This window comes from Grammomys surdaster, unplaced genomic scaffold (assembly GCF_004785775.1).
Source record: "Grammomys surdaster isolate TR1022 unplaced genomic scaffold, NIH_TR_1.0 67, whole genome shotgun sequence".
Lineage (NCBI taxonomy): Eukaryota > Metazoa > Chordata > Mammalia > Rodentia > Muridae > Grammomys > Grammomys surdaster.
This window is the reverse complement of record NW_021604569.1, coordinates 21,492,827-21,504,626: the sequence shown is the minus strand read 5'-3', so window position 1 is coordinate 21,504,626 and position 11,800 is coordinate 21,492,827. Positions and strand designations below refer to the sequence as shown.

Sequence of the window (11,800 nt, the reverse complement as noted above, 5' to 3'; positions counted from 1 at the left end):
AGATGGTACTCAGGCCTTTGCTCTCACCATGTAGGCTGCTTGGTTTTTTTTGTTTTGTTTTTTTTTTCGAGACAGGGTTTCTCTGTGTATCCCTGGCTGTCCTGGAACTCACTCTGTAGACCAGGCTGTCCTCAAACTCAGAAATCCACCTGCCTCTGCTTCCCAAGTGCTGGGATCAGAGGCGTGCGCCACCACTGCCCAGCATTAGTTTGTTTTTTAAGGCAGGCTTTCACTATGTAACTCTGGCTATTCTGAAGCTCACTATGTAGACACCAGGCTGGTTTTGAACTCACAGAGATCAGCCCTGCCTCCCACGTGCTGGGATTAAAGGCACACAAAGCTTTTATTTAAAATTCTGAGTGTGTGTAGGTATGAGCACATGAATGCAGGTCAGAGGTATCCCAGTTTGGTACTGGGAATTGCGTTCATGCTCTCTGCTAGAGCAGTAACCACTGAGCCATCTCTCCAGCCCATATTTTCTTGATAAAATTAATGCATTTAGCCATGCAGTGGTGACACAATTCCAGCACTCAAAAGGCAGAGGGAGAGAGATGCCTGAGTTCAAGTTCCTCTGGTCCAGAGTGAGTTCCGGGACAGCCAGAGCTGTACAGATAAACCCTGTCTCAACAAAACAAAACAAAACAAAACACCTAAATAAATAAATGCACATATAAATGCAATGGCCACTTCTCAAATGTTGTGACTTAATAGCACTCTATCAAAATGTGCAAATGAATGTATGCTAAGCTCTTCGATAGCTGCTACCTTCACCATTTTTACACAGAGGTTTGGAGAGGAGCAGCATATTCATTTGTTATTAGTTTGATTTTATTTGAGAAAGTCTCATGTAGCCTGGCTCTCACACTATGAGATCTAAATCCTTCCAAGTGCTGGGGTTACAGGTATTGGGATCATGCCTTTCTTCCAGTTTCTCTGCAGCTGTCTCTTGTAAGGAGCAAAAGCTTGAGTTAGGAGTGGCGCTGTTGATGACATTATCTATTGCCGTTTTAATGCTTCATAAATGCTTTCTACTGGCTAACCTTTTTACATCTAGTATAGCATCTAGTAGCTACCCAATAATTAACCGGATTTATGAATGATTTAACCTAAGAACAATTACTGAGGGGCTGGAGAGATGACTCAGCAGTTAAGAGCACTGACTCTTAGCCAGAGGTTAAGAGGTTCTGAGTTCGACTCCCAGTCACATGGTGGCTCACAACCATCTGTAATGGGATCTGCTGCCCTCTTCTGGTGTGTCTGAAGACAGTAACTGTGTGCTCATATACATGAAATAAATAAATTAGAGAAAAAAAAAAGTTACTGAGATTCTGGCCATGACCACCAGGTGGCTCTCATTCCCAAAAGTCTCAGTGCTTCCTGGGAAGCTAGATTGGCCTGGCAACCCTGAGAAGCTTCAGAGTGCCAAACAACTAAAGATCCTCCTCAGGATAAACACTAGGGTTTTTTGTTGCTTTTTCTTTGTTTGTCTGTTTTGTCTTTGATAGAGTCTCTCTACATAGTCCTGGCTATGGAAGTCACTACTAGACTAGCTAGTCTGGCCTTGAACTCAGAAAGATCTACCTTCCTTTGCTTCCCAAATGCTAGGAGGATTCCAGGTGTGCATTAAACCTGGCAGTTGTGATTTCTGTTTTAAAAAAGTCTTTTAAGATTTTTATGTGTATGGGTGTTTTGCCTGCATATGTCTGTGCAGTACATGTGTGCAATATCCATAAAGGCTGGGAGCAGAACCTAAAGCCCCCGAAACTGGAGTTACAGATAGTTGTGGGCTACTGAGTTGGTGCTGGAAATCAAATCCAGATCCTCTCCAAAAGCAGTTAAGCGCTCTTAAACCACAGACCCATCTCTCCAGCCCCCTCCTCCTACTTTTTTAATACATGGTCTTGCTATATAGCCCAGGCTTACCTCAAAATTTCATTGATCTTCCTGCTTCAGCCTACCAGAGTGCTGGACTTAAGAGGTATTCCACCACACCCTGCTTTAGTTTTTACTTTCTGTATGTGTGGCTATACACCATGGTGCAAGGGTGGAAGTAAGGACGACCCTCGAAGTCAGTTCTCTCTTTTTCAGCATGTGGGCCTTGGGATCAAACCTTCTTGGTCGTAAGGCTTGGCATCAAGTACCTTTACCAGCTGAATCATCCCATTGGCCATGGGGCTTATCTTTTAAGTTCAGTCCTCAAATAGCATCAACACTGCCAGAAGGCTTCTTAGAAGCACACCTTTCCTAGGTTCAAACTCAAGAATCCGTGCTTCAAGGTTTTGGGTGACTCCAGTGTAAAGGGGTCTCTGTGTAAGCCCACCCCAGTTTTTTTTTAGCCAAGGGACTGAAGACAACGCTGGATGATTTTCTGTTTCAATCTTTCTCAGCACCCTGCAAGCACCATAGTAGGCTGGAGGTTCAGGAAAGCTGTACATTGAGGACTGCTTTGGCAGAGACCCTTAAGACATCAATTTCCCCTTCCTTGTACCTTCAGATCCCACAAGCCACTGCTTCTTAGCTCTCATTACACAATAAAACCACCCTGGGGAAGCTTAAAAAGGTCCACATACCAGCTCTCATGTCTGGAGATTCTGGCCCAGCTGACCCCAAAAGGAGAACCCAGAACTCTCCAAACTATTCTGTCCTAGCACTAATAACCAACGCCAGACTGCACAAAGGCATAATCACAGGAAAATTACGTGTATGCACTTAAGTGCTGTCTCTGTGTATAGGATTATTAAACTTTTTTTTTCTTTGAGACAAGGTCTTACTATGTAGCTATGGCTGGCCTAGAATTTGGTATGTAGACCAGGCTGACCTTGAATTACCTGAGATCCACTTGCTTGGATTAAGTCTGTGCCACTATTCCTGGTTAAACTTTCATCTTCCCCAGTTCCATCCTTCATTTTCCCCAGTTCCATCCTTCATTTTCAGAAATGTCACTTACACAGACTGATGCCTGGTCCAAGTTCTCCAAGGCGATCAGAATTATGAGACCTTCTCCAGGAGTCCAGTCGACAAAACTCGATATAGCATGTGTTCACTGTTCACTTACTCTCGTAAGTCTATAGTGTGCTCCAGAAGGCAAATGGAATGGTGTCATTGCTCTGACAGTGGATCACATGTACGCCTAAAATCTCTGGCCAGGACCACTGAACACCATCCTCTTGTTTTCACTCTATCATTTGGGAAAGAGAAGACTGGCCTAATTTGCTGCTTAGTCAGTTCAATGTAAGAGAGAGAACATCTGGAGCAGCAAGCTTTTGTGAGCCCTTCTAATCTGCTCAACAGAACCCCAGATGATCTGAAAGTGGCTAGATCTCAGGTCACTTCAAGTGGGGACTTCCTCGAACCCACAGCCATTTGTGAATCACAAAGGATGGTAACAGTTCCTTCCCCCATCACCACGCAATCCTTTAAATAAGAGGCAAGAGCACAAGACTGTCATTCACTTTTCCGCATACTTTATTTGTTACAAACATACAATTTTTTAAATATAGACTGTAAAACTCCATTTGCAAAAGTCTGCTATTGGAAGGAGTGCACACCAGCAGGAAGGATTCTTAAACTTTTTATTTCTATGAGTTTTTCTGTCAGTTTTGCTAGTTAGTGGTAAATACGGGACCCGCCATTTTACAGACCTGTCTGAAGCTTCTGGCTGTATTCACATTGCTCTTTGAAGCAGCCCTGCTTGTCTCACAATTCATCAGAATCTGAGCTTCAACCTACAGGCAGTGAGATCACCAGCCCTTCTGGACTCTGCTTTGAACGGTTTTCAGGAAGTGTGGTTTCTGGATGGGTACTGCACTTCATGGATTTGTTTGAATTGCCCATGCAGCTGTGTTTGTTAAAGTGCATACTTCTTTTAAAAAATAAGAGGAATAATCTTTACTCTTTAACCAAGGTACTTAAAAAAATGAACTTTTTGGTCTCTCAGCAGATATTTCCCAAATTGATCCTACTACTACAAATTTTAGTGTTCTATTTACAAACGTTTATAGGGTTCCGGGTGGAGGGGACCTTATAAAATCAAAGGTGCAGCTTCACTTGAAGCAGAAACCAGCTCTACAAATCCATACACAGGCATACACACTGGTTTACGATGCATAATAAGCATGTTGGTATTTACACAGACTAAAGACATTCCTAAACCCTCTTTAATTCCAACCTAAGCTAATTGTACATCTAGACCAGGAAGCTGTCTCCTGCTATCAAGATTTGGTTTTAACTCATTCAAATGACTTCTGTAGATTCCCAACTAGCAGGACATTTAAGTCCCAGCTTTGGAGTGAAGAGCCTCTGGCAGACAGGATGGGCAGTGAGATAGATACCTACAATACAAACTGTGTCATCTGCACGTTAGTCACAAGACTGGTAAGACATCTGCAGAAAGATTCAAGAGTAAATGCCTAATACAACTGCTCTAACTGCAGAAAAAAAAAAAAAGTCCAAATACACTGACAATCTTATTTTCAAATATCAAGGTCACGGAAAAATAACTAAAATATACTTGCCTGCCACCAAAATATGCAAAACCAGACTCTTTGTAAAAAAGTGTGTCACGATGACCTACAGCCAAGTTTCTAGACTTTTTGCCCAACCTCCTGACTCTCCAGACTCCTGAGGACTTTGGTTCAGCAGACAGTGACGTGGGCTTGGAGAAAGGGTTTCACAAAACCTCCATGCTCCACCCACACACTGCTCAGAGAACACTCTTGCTCATTTTCTTCAATTCTCCTGGATTTATATTTCTCTGAGACAGACATTTTAAAAGAGAAGAAAGAAACTTCTTATTTTATTTCCAAACACTAAGATTTTACTAACCATCGTGATCTTGCAACACAGGACACAAAATATTTTGTCTTTAACAAATAAAAATTGGCAGCAGCTCTCAGATTGGAAAGGAGGCTGATGCCGCAGCACTGCTGAAAATAAAATTGTTAAAAAAAAAGAAACAAGAAATAAAAATTGTGTTGAAAACGTTAGCCAGTGAAGAGTTCTTGAAGGTGGGGAAAGGTCACACCTGTGCCTTCTGCACTTCATGGTGGACAATGAGCAGACCTTCTACTACTGCTCTCTCTAGAACTCGAGACCCATTTACCAGAGGACAAAAATGATCCCTCTTATCCATGTCAGTGGACAGTAATGTAGTGGGCACAAAATCTGATCACAGAACCTTATGTTTATAGTTAAAATCTTTCTCCAAAGTGTTAAAATCACAAAAAGGCTTTAACTTCTAACAAAGGTCTGTTCTCTTTATTAGAAGTCCTACTGAAACTACAAATATGGCATTTACTATTGTTTAAATGGCTCTACCTATTCCAATTGGAATGTCTAATTTAAGAGGCATTTGCTTTTCAAATGAAAAAGTGGTTACACGATTACATTGGTAGCTATTTCCTATTTCATTAGGAAATATAAAATACATTCATAAAAGGCCTTAATTTGGGTCAGGAGTACACACAGCAAATGGGAATCACTAGGGTAATAAATCTTTATGGTGCAATTTTATTATTTTTTCCATTTTCCAAATTTAATTTTAAAAACTGATGACTGGATCTCATTTGTTCACATACAAGTTTATTAAATATTCAGTATGAAACTAGGTTCAAAAATTGAGGACTGAAAAAGTTAACTTTAAATGGCAAAGTTAGAGATATCTATAAAATTTACCATTTATGAGTCTAGCTACCTCTTAAAATTGGGAGGGGGCGCTAATATTTTAAAATAACTTAGGTTTTCTAAATTAAAAGCAGGGGAAATGAATTTATACTTTGCCATTTCCACCTTACATCTGAAATTTCCAACAGGACAGGACATGAACTTTTTTTTCCTTTTTTCTCTGTATTTTAAGGTAAATGTAGCTCTTTTTTCTTTTTTCTTTTCTACAAACTACCTCCCTCTGTTCCCTAGCCCCCCACCCACCCACTGTTCAGTCTATTGAAGGGAGTTATGACTCTTTAGGAAGACAGCTAATTAATTTACAGTACTCTAAAACCAACCCTGAAAACAGATAATCTCATTCACTTACTATAACTTCAGTGCTGTTGTTGAGAGAAAAGAAAAGTTACCTTAAGGCTCAAGGGAAAGCAATTTATTAAATTGTGAATGCAGCATTGTTTACTCTCCCATCCATTGGAAACTAGCAAATGCATTCTAACCAAGAATACACACTTTCTAACATTAGCAAAGGTCTCTATTCTCCTTACAGAGAACAACACTCAGAAGTGGATGAGCTAGGGGCCTGAGAAACCATGATCCACATCATACATTATCCATGTATTTCATGTTCAAAAAGTGCTTTATCTTTGAGAACTATGTCAGGGTTAAAATGGAAATATACAATGCAAAGTCACTTGACACCTTTTCAAGTGAAGTACAACATGGAAAAGGAGCAAAAAGATGGAGGCTCTGCTCTCTGAACAGGCCTTATTATGCATGTGACTTTTAGGGTATACTAAATTAAAATTGTCTTAAGAATTAGTAACAGTGGGCTTTTATACCACTATATTTTAAAACCTGAGATTGGACATCAAAGCAGTCAACTTTGTTACTCATCAGAGCAATTCTGATACTTCCTAAAAATAGAAGAAAATTCAATTCAGGGTCAAAAACATTAACTCTTCCTAATCAAAACATGACATTAAGAGTGCTGCAGAACGACCACTCTCAGCAAACAGGTCATCTTAACACAAGCCTAAGTCACTTCTTCCCCTTCTCACTGGTCAAGGCCACACTATTTTCAAATGAATATCTACTGAGAGATCAGTTGTGCATTGGACAAAGTACCATAATTGGTTTAAAAATGAAATTAAAATTTACAGTGAAGAATACTTATGTGCATGACTTACACACTCCAGCCTTTTCTTATTTCCATCCACCTCAAGAGCAAGATGGATGCAAATAGTTGCCCATGTAGACTGTTCTACACCCCTGTAAAGCCAGTCAAGGTCACATTAACAAAGCATCCTCAGCAACTCTAGTGCCTGAAGTGTGCAGCCATTTACAGACCACTCAATATGAGGGCATTATTATAACCAGCCTCTTTTGCCCACAACCCTGCATTTTCAGGTAAGACAGGATAATTGTTTTGTTTTGAGAAAACCGAAGCTTGAATCTTTTAAAAGACCTGCAATTTACTGCAAAGTGATCCAGAGGTAAGAAAGGAAGCAGGAGGCTAATGGCTGCCTGCACCAAAAGCCTCTCAATCATTTTGCAGTAAATGATTATGGAAAGTGACATGACAAGAAGCCATGTGTGCTCATGGCTACAGTCATTTGTACCACCTACATGCCTCCAACAGATACATAGGGTGTCTGGGTTTTTGGTTTGCTTTTGTTTGGTTTTTGGTGCCATGCAGATTTATGTTTTGTGCAGCATATGCACTGAAGGACTTGCTGACAAGAACTGCCATTAGACTTGCTGAAATGTTGTGTAGGGACAATAGAAACCACAAAGTAGTAGGGTCTCTGCATAGATTTTTTTTCCTCCTCTCTTTGATTTTCTTAAAAACACATTTCTATATACAGTAGCCTGAGAAACAAACAAACATTTCAACAATAATTTGAACTGGAGTTTTAGCTCCAACTTCTCAGGAATGTGACTATTTTCACTAGCTGGGCTATCTGCCAAATTTAAAAGAAAAACAACAACAACTCTGAATCGTTCATAGCAGCACTTTCAAAACAGAACAGGAAAACTGGGTGCTTCCCATAATTTGTACAGTGCCATTTTCTGACAGAAATCAAAAAGCTAATATTTATGATTGACTCTCCATGTTTGCAGATTTCTATTGTCCCTAGTCCCTGGGATGAGGATCAGTGAAATGCTACAATTAATCCCCATCCTTCTGCTATCTTCCTACAGTGGGAAGAGAGGCCATGAACCATCCCCTGCAGGAGAAATAAACCTCAGAGATTGGTTAAGACGTAAAAACCCACCACTATGACATTTACCACTTAATCTTACAAAGGCAGGTCAAAATTTTAATATAAATTACTTTTGCCAACACATAGCTTATGCATTCTTTGCTCCTTTTTTTGGAGGATTCTCAAATTGAAATCTAAAGATTTACATATGATATATTACTGTTATATGGTCTAATGACTAAGAAAATTTCTCTGGTAACCAAAGCTGATGCCATATATGGTAGTGTTCTTGGCATATACTCTATATGCCTCAGACCACTTCCACATTCTTTCTATTCAGCTAATTATAGCTTAGTAGCCACTGGTGAAGGATTGTGAAGACCCTGTCATTTCTACAGAATAGAAAGGCAAGGCTAGTTACTGCAATTCAGCCAAACAAAAAGAAAAAAGAAAAACAAAAGACAAAAACCAACCCCTTGAAAAGGAGAGGTACTGCACCTTTGCAAAATTGAACTGGCTCACTGCAGCTGAGCAACAGAACCACCACTGAAGCAAGAAAACAAGTTGGTCTATATAGGAATAGTACATGATTTCAAAATGAAAACGTTACAGCAATCAACGAAGAGCTGCAACCTTAATTTTCATTGCTGCCTCAGAGTTTGAAACTATAGTTTCTGCAAACCTAATGCTAGCTTCTCAGCTCCTTTACTAAAAGTAGGAATTTGTTCTCCGCAGCAAAGAAACAGACACTCAGAACACATAGGTAAATACAGCAGGACATTATTGAAAACAGCTGCCTTGTAGTACAAAATACAGTACAAGTACACGGATGTCATTAGAACATCAAAAATACTATTGCTCCCATACAATTTAGGAAACATTCTTTGCAACGGAGAAAAATTTAAAAGAAAAGCTTTAAAAAAATCTGTTTAAAAATTCTACTGTGGATGATGAGAGTAGAGAAATAGTCTGTAAGGGCACCAATGTTTGTGGCTCTTCCATTTTTATGTCTAAGATCAACAATATTCTGAATCAGTCTATTTTTTTTTCAAAGCCTAATTTTATATACACAAATATTTCCCTCCCTCTCAGCCACAGACACAAAAATGACCTTTTTGTATATTACTTATTTCCCAATAAATACAAAAAGATTGTATAGATTGAATAATACCAAAATAAGATAATAAAAAGGATATGCAATAAATTAAAAAGGCAGCTCAAATAAAGGGCAGGCATGCAGTTTAAAAAAAAATACTAAGATTGTGGAGGTGGGGTTACTTGCCTCCTGGTTCTTGAGAAGGTGTCACACAAATACCTGAAAAACTTTGGAAAGAACATTAGCTCCCATTCAATTCAAAGTCGCCTAGGTCTATGACATTTCTAGGAATACCTTTTGATGGGGTGGGATTAACTTGATTAGAAAAATCATTTATACTGAAAATCCATTTAAAATATAGAAGAGGCGATCCTTGAAAACCCCAACTTTTATTCTTGAAAGACAGCTGGATAAACCGGCAAATGCCAGTTTGTTGAAATTTCAAGATGGTATAAAAATGCTTCCAGGATAGAGTCAGCATTCGTGTTCACTTCAGTTCCATTCACAGATGGATTCAGCTTCCACCGGGTGCAATGCTTGAATCATTCATCCATCATTTGCCAACTTTTGATTGTGAGGTACTGAATACGATGGATCAAGTTCTTAAAAATTTATTTTAAAAGAATAAATGATGCTGGAATTCTGGACCTGAGGATCGTCAGTATTTCAATAAATCCACAGATTAAACTGAAGGTAAATTAAGACTTCAGTTCTGGTTATTTCCAACTTCTCTGTGAGGATATGTCTATTTCATTAAAGCTCAGGCTTGTAGCCACACGGTTCCTTTTTTGCAGATAGTCAAGGTTTAAGGTTTAAAATGCAGCCAGCCAGTGGCTGTAACAGCCGAATTAGCCATAATTCACTAGCTCATACAGTGGAGCCATTGGGATTCAGCTCTCACTCATGCTAAGCCATTTCTTGGTAATGACCTCCATACTTAAGAGATCAAGGGAAGAACTTTAGTGAGCAGCAACCAATCCACTCAAACAGTCCGCCTTGTGCTTTATGCCTGACTTCTTGTGCCTACCTCAGCAATCCCCATTGTAAAACTGCTTTTTTTTTTTTTAAATTTTTTTCCAACTTTTAAACTATTTTAGTAATGGATTCCAGTTCAAGCTTTGATATCTGAATTCATTTGCATCCCGGAAAACAATTCTGCAAAGAAAAGACAGGGGCCTTGGTCCAGGTTCCATGCAAAACCATTTTTTAAAATGGATCCAATTTTTGAATTCTCCAATGGCTTCTTGAATTCTTCTCTTGCCCTGTCCATGATTGTGTAAGTTGCATTCCTTTTCTTAAACCTGTACCCTCACAACTGGGTAACTGCAAAGGCCTCTTTCTTCTCGAAGACACCATTAAGACCTAGATCCAAAATGCTGATTTCGATGGAGGTGAACGGATAGATGTTGCAGTAGTGAGGCCTGGAGGGCCTAAGACCAGATTACCCAGGTACAACACAAATTCACCTATTATCAATGGATGAGTCTGGGTAACCCAGATGTGGTTTTGGTCCCAGACATTTGAAGATCTATCTATCCCCTCCAATGATTTCCTGATGAATTTACGAACCTTGGTTTTAAACAACAGAAGCTGAGACTCTTGCGCAGGTGAGGAGATGCTGCTGTCCTCTTTGCAGGTTGCTGGCAGTTCCTTGGAACTTAACTGCTTTTCTCTAATTGTCTGTGACTGTTTTCTTATGGTTATTTCTCTTAACTATATTATTTTATTTATTTATTTTTTTTGTTTTCTTCGTCTGCGGCCTCCCCTGATCCCTCTCCACTAGCTCACTGGGGACGAGTAGGAAAGGGAACTCTCTAGCCAAGGGGATGGTGGTGGGGTTGAGGGAGGCCAGTAGGGGAAGCTGCCGGCTTCAATCCTCATCCACTTCCTCACCCTCGGACTCGTCGCCGTCGCCACCGCCGCTGCCCCCACCGCGTCGCTCATAAAGCTTATCCCTCTGTCGCTCCTGGATTTCTTTCATTTCATCTGCATACCGACAGAAGGCGCCTCCAAACTTGCCCCAGGCTTTGAAGGGCACGGTGATGGCATTGCGGTAGGATGGCTTCACCTCACTCACTCGAAGGAACACCCCGTACTTGTTGCAGCCGACGTCGAAGAAGAAGCGCTTGGAGTCCACGGTGATGGAGGTGCCCTCCGGGAGCTCTCCGTACAGGCCGCCCCCAGGGCCGCCGGCGCCGCCTCCCGGGCCGCCGGCCAGCTCGTCATCCTCGCCCCCGTAGTCGTCGATGAGCTTGGCGAGCGCGTCGCGGAACTCGATGAGGCCCTGCGCGGGCAGTGCGATGGTCTGGCCGCTCTGCAGGCCTCCAGGCCCGGGCCCCCCGCCGAAGCCTCCACCGCCGCGGTTCACCGTCTGACGGATGCGCAGGAAGCGGCCGCGCTGGTTCTCCTTGAGGTCCAGGTAGTACTTGCGGTTCTCGCGCACCAGGAACTCGCTCTTGAGCGCGCGGCGCGGCCCGCCGCCCTCCTCGGCGCCCGCCGCCAGCTGCTCCGGGCTGCTGGGACCAAGCTGCGCGTAGTGCTCGATGAAGTCGCCCAGCGAGTCGCGGAACTCGGCGGCCACCGCCATCGAAAGCGTGAGGCGGCTCTTGGAGCCGCCCGCGCCCACCTCGGCGATCTTGAGGAAGCGGCCCTTGGCGTTCTGCTTCACGTCCAGGTAGAAGCGCTTGTTCTGGATGTCCAGCCGCTTCGAGGCCAGCTCCTGCGTCTCTTGCTCACCGCCAGGCCCGCCGCCGCCGCGGGGCGCGGGCTGGAAGCCGCCGGGCCCGCCGCCGCCGCCGCCGCGCTCGCTGCCGCTGTCGCCGTCCGCCATCTTCTC

At 42.1% G+C, this 11,800-nt stretch overlaps 1 protein-coding gene across 1 annotated transcript; it reads right to left on the bottom strand.

The window, feature by feature from the left end:
* Nucleotides 1-3,442: 3,442 nt before the first annotated feature.
* On the bottom strand, nt 3,443-11,794 carry Purb (purine rich element binding protein B). The gene has a single exon (XM_028777154.1). It carries the CDS (start codon nt 11,792-11,794, stop codon nt 10,835-10,837), a length of 960 nt encoding a protein of 319 aa, XP_028632987.1. The 3' UTR covers nt 3,443-10,834.
* Between the last annotated feature and the right edge of the window lie 6 nt (nt 11,795-11,800).

Coding starts and splice junctions, on each gene's coding strand:
- Purb (XM_028777154.1), bottom strand. CDS start 11,794: ATGGCGGACGGCGACAGCGGCAGCGAGCGCGGCGGCGGCGGCGGCGGG.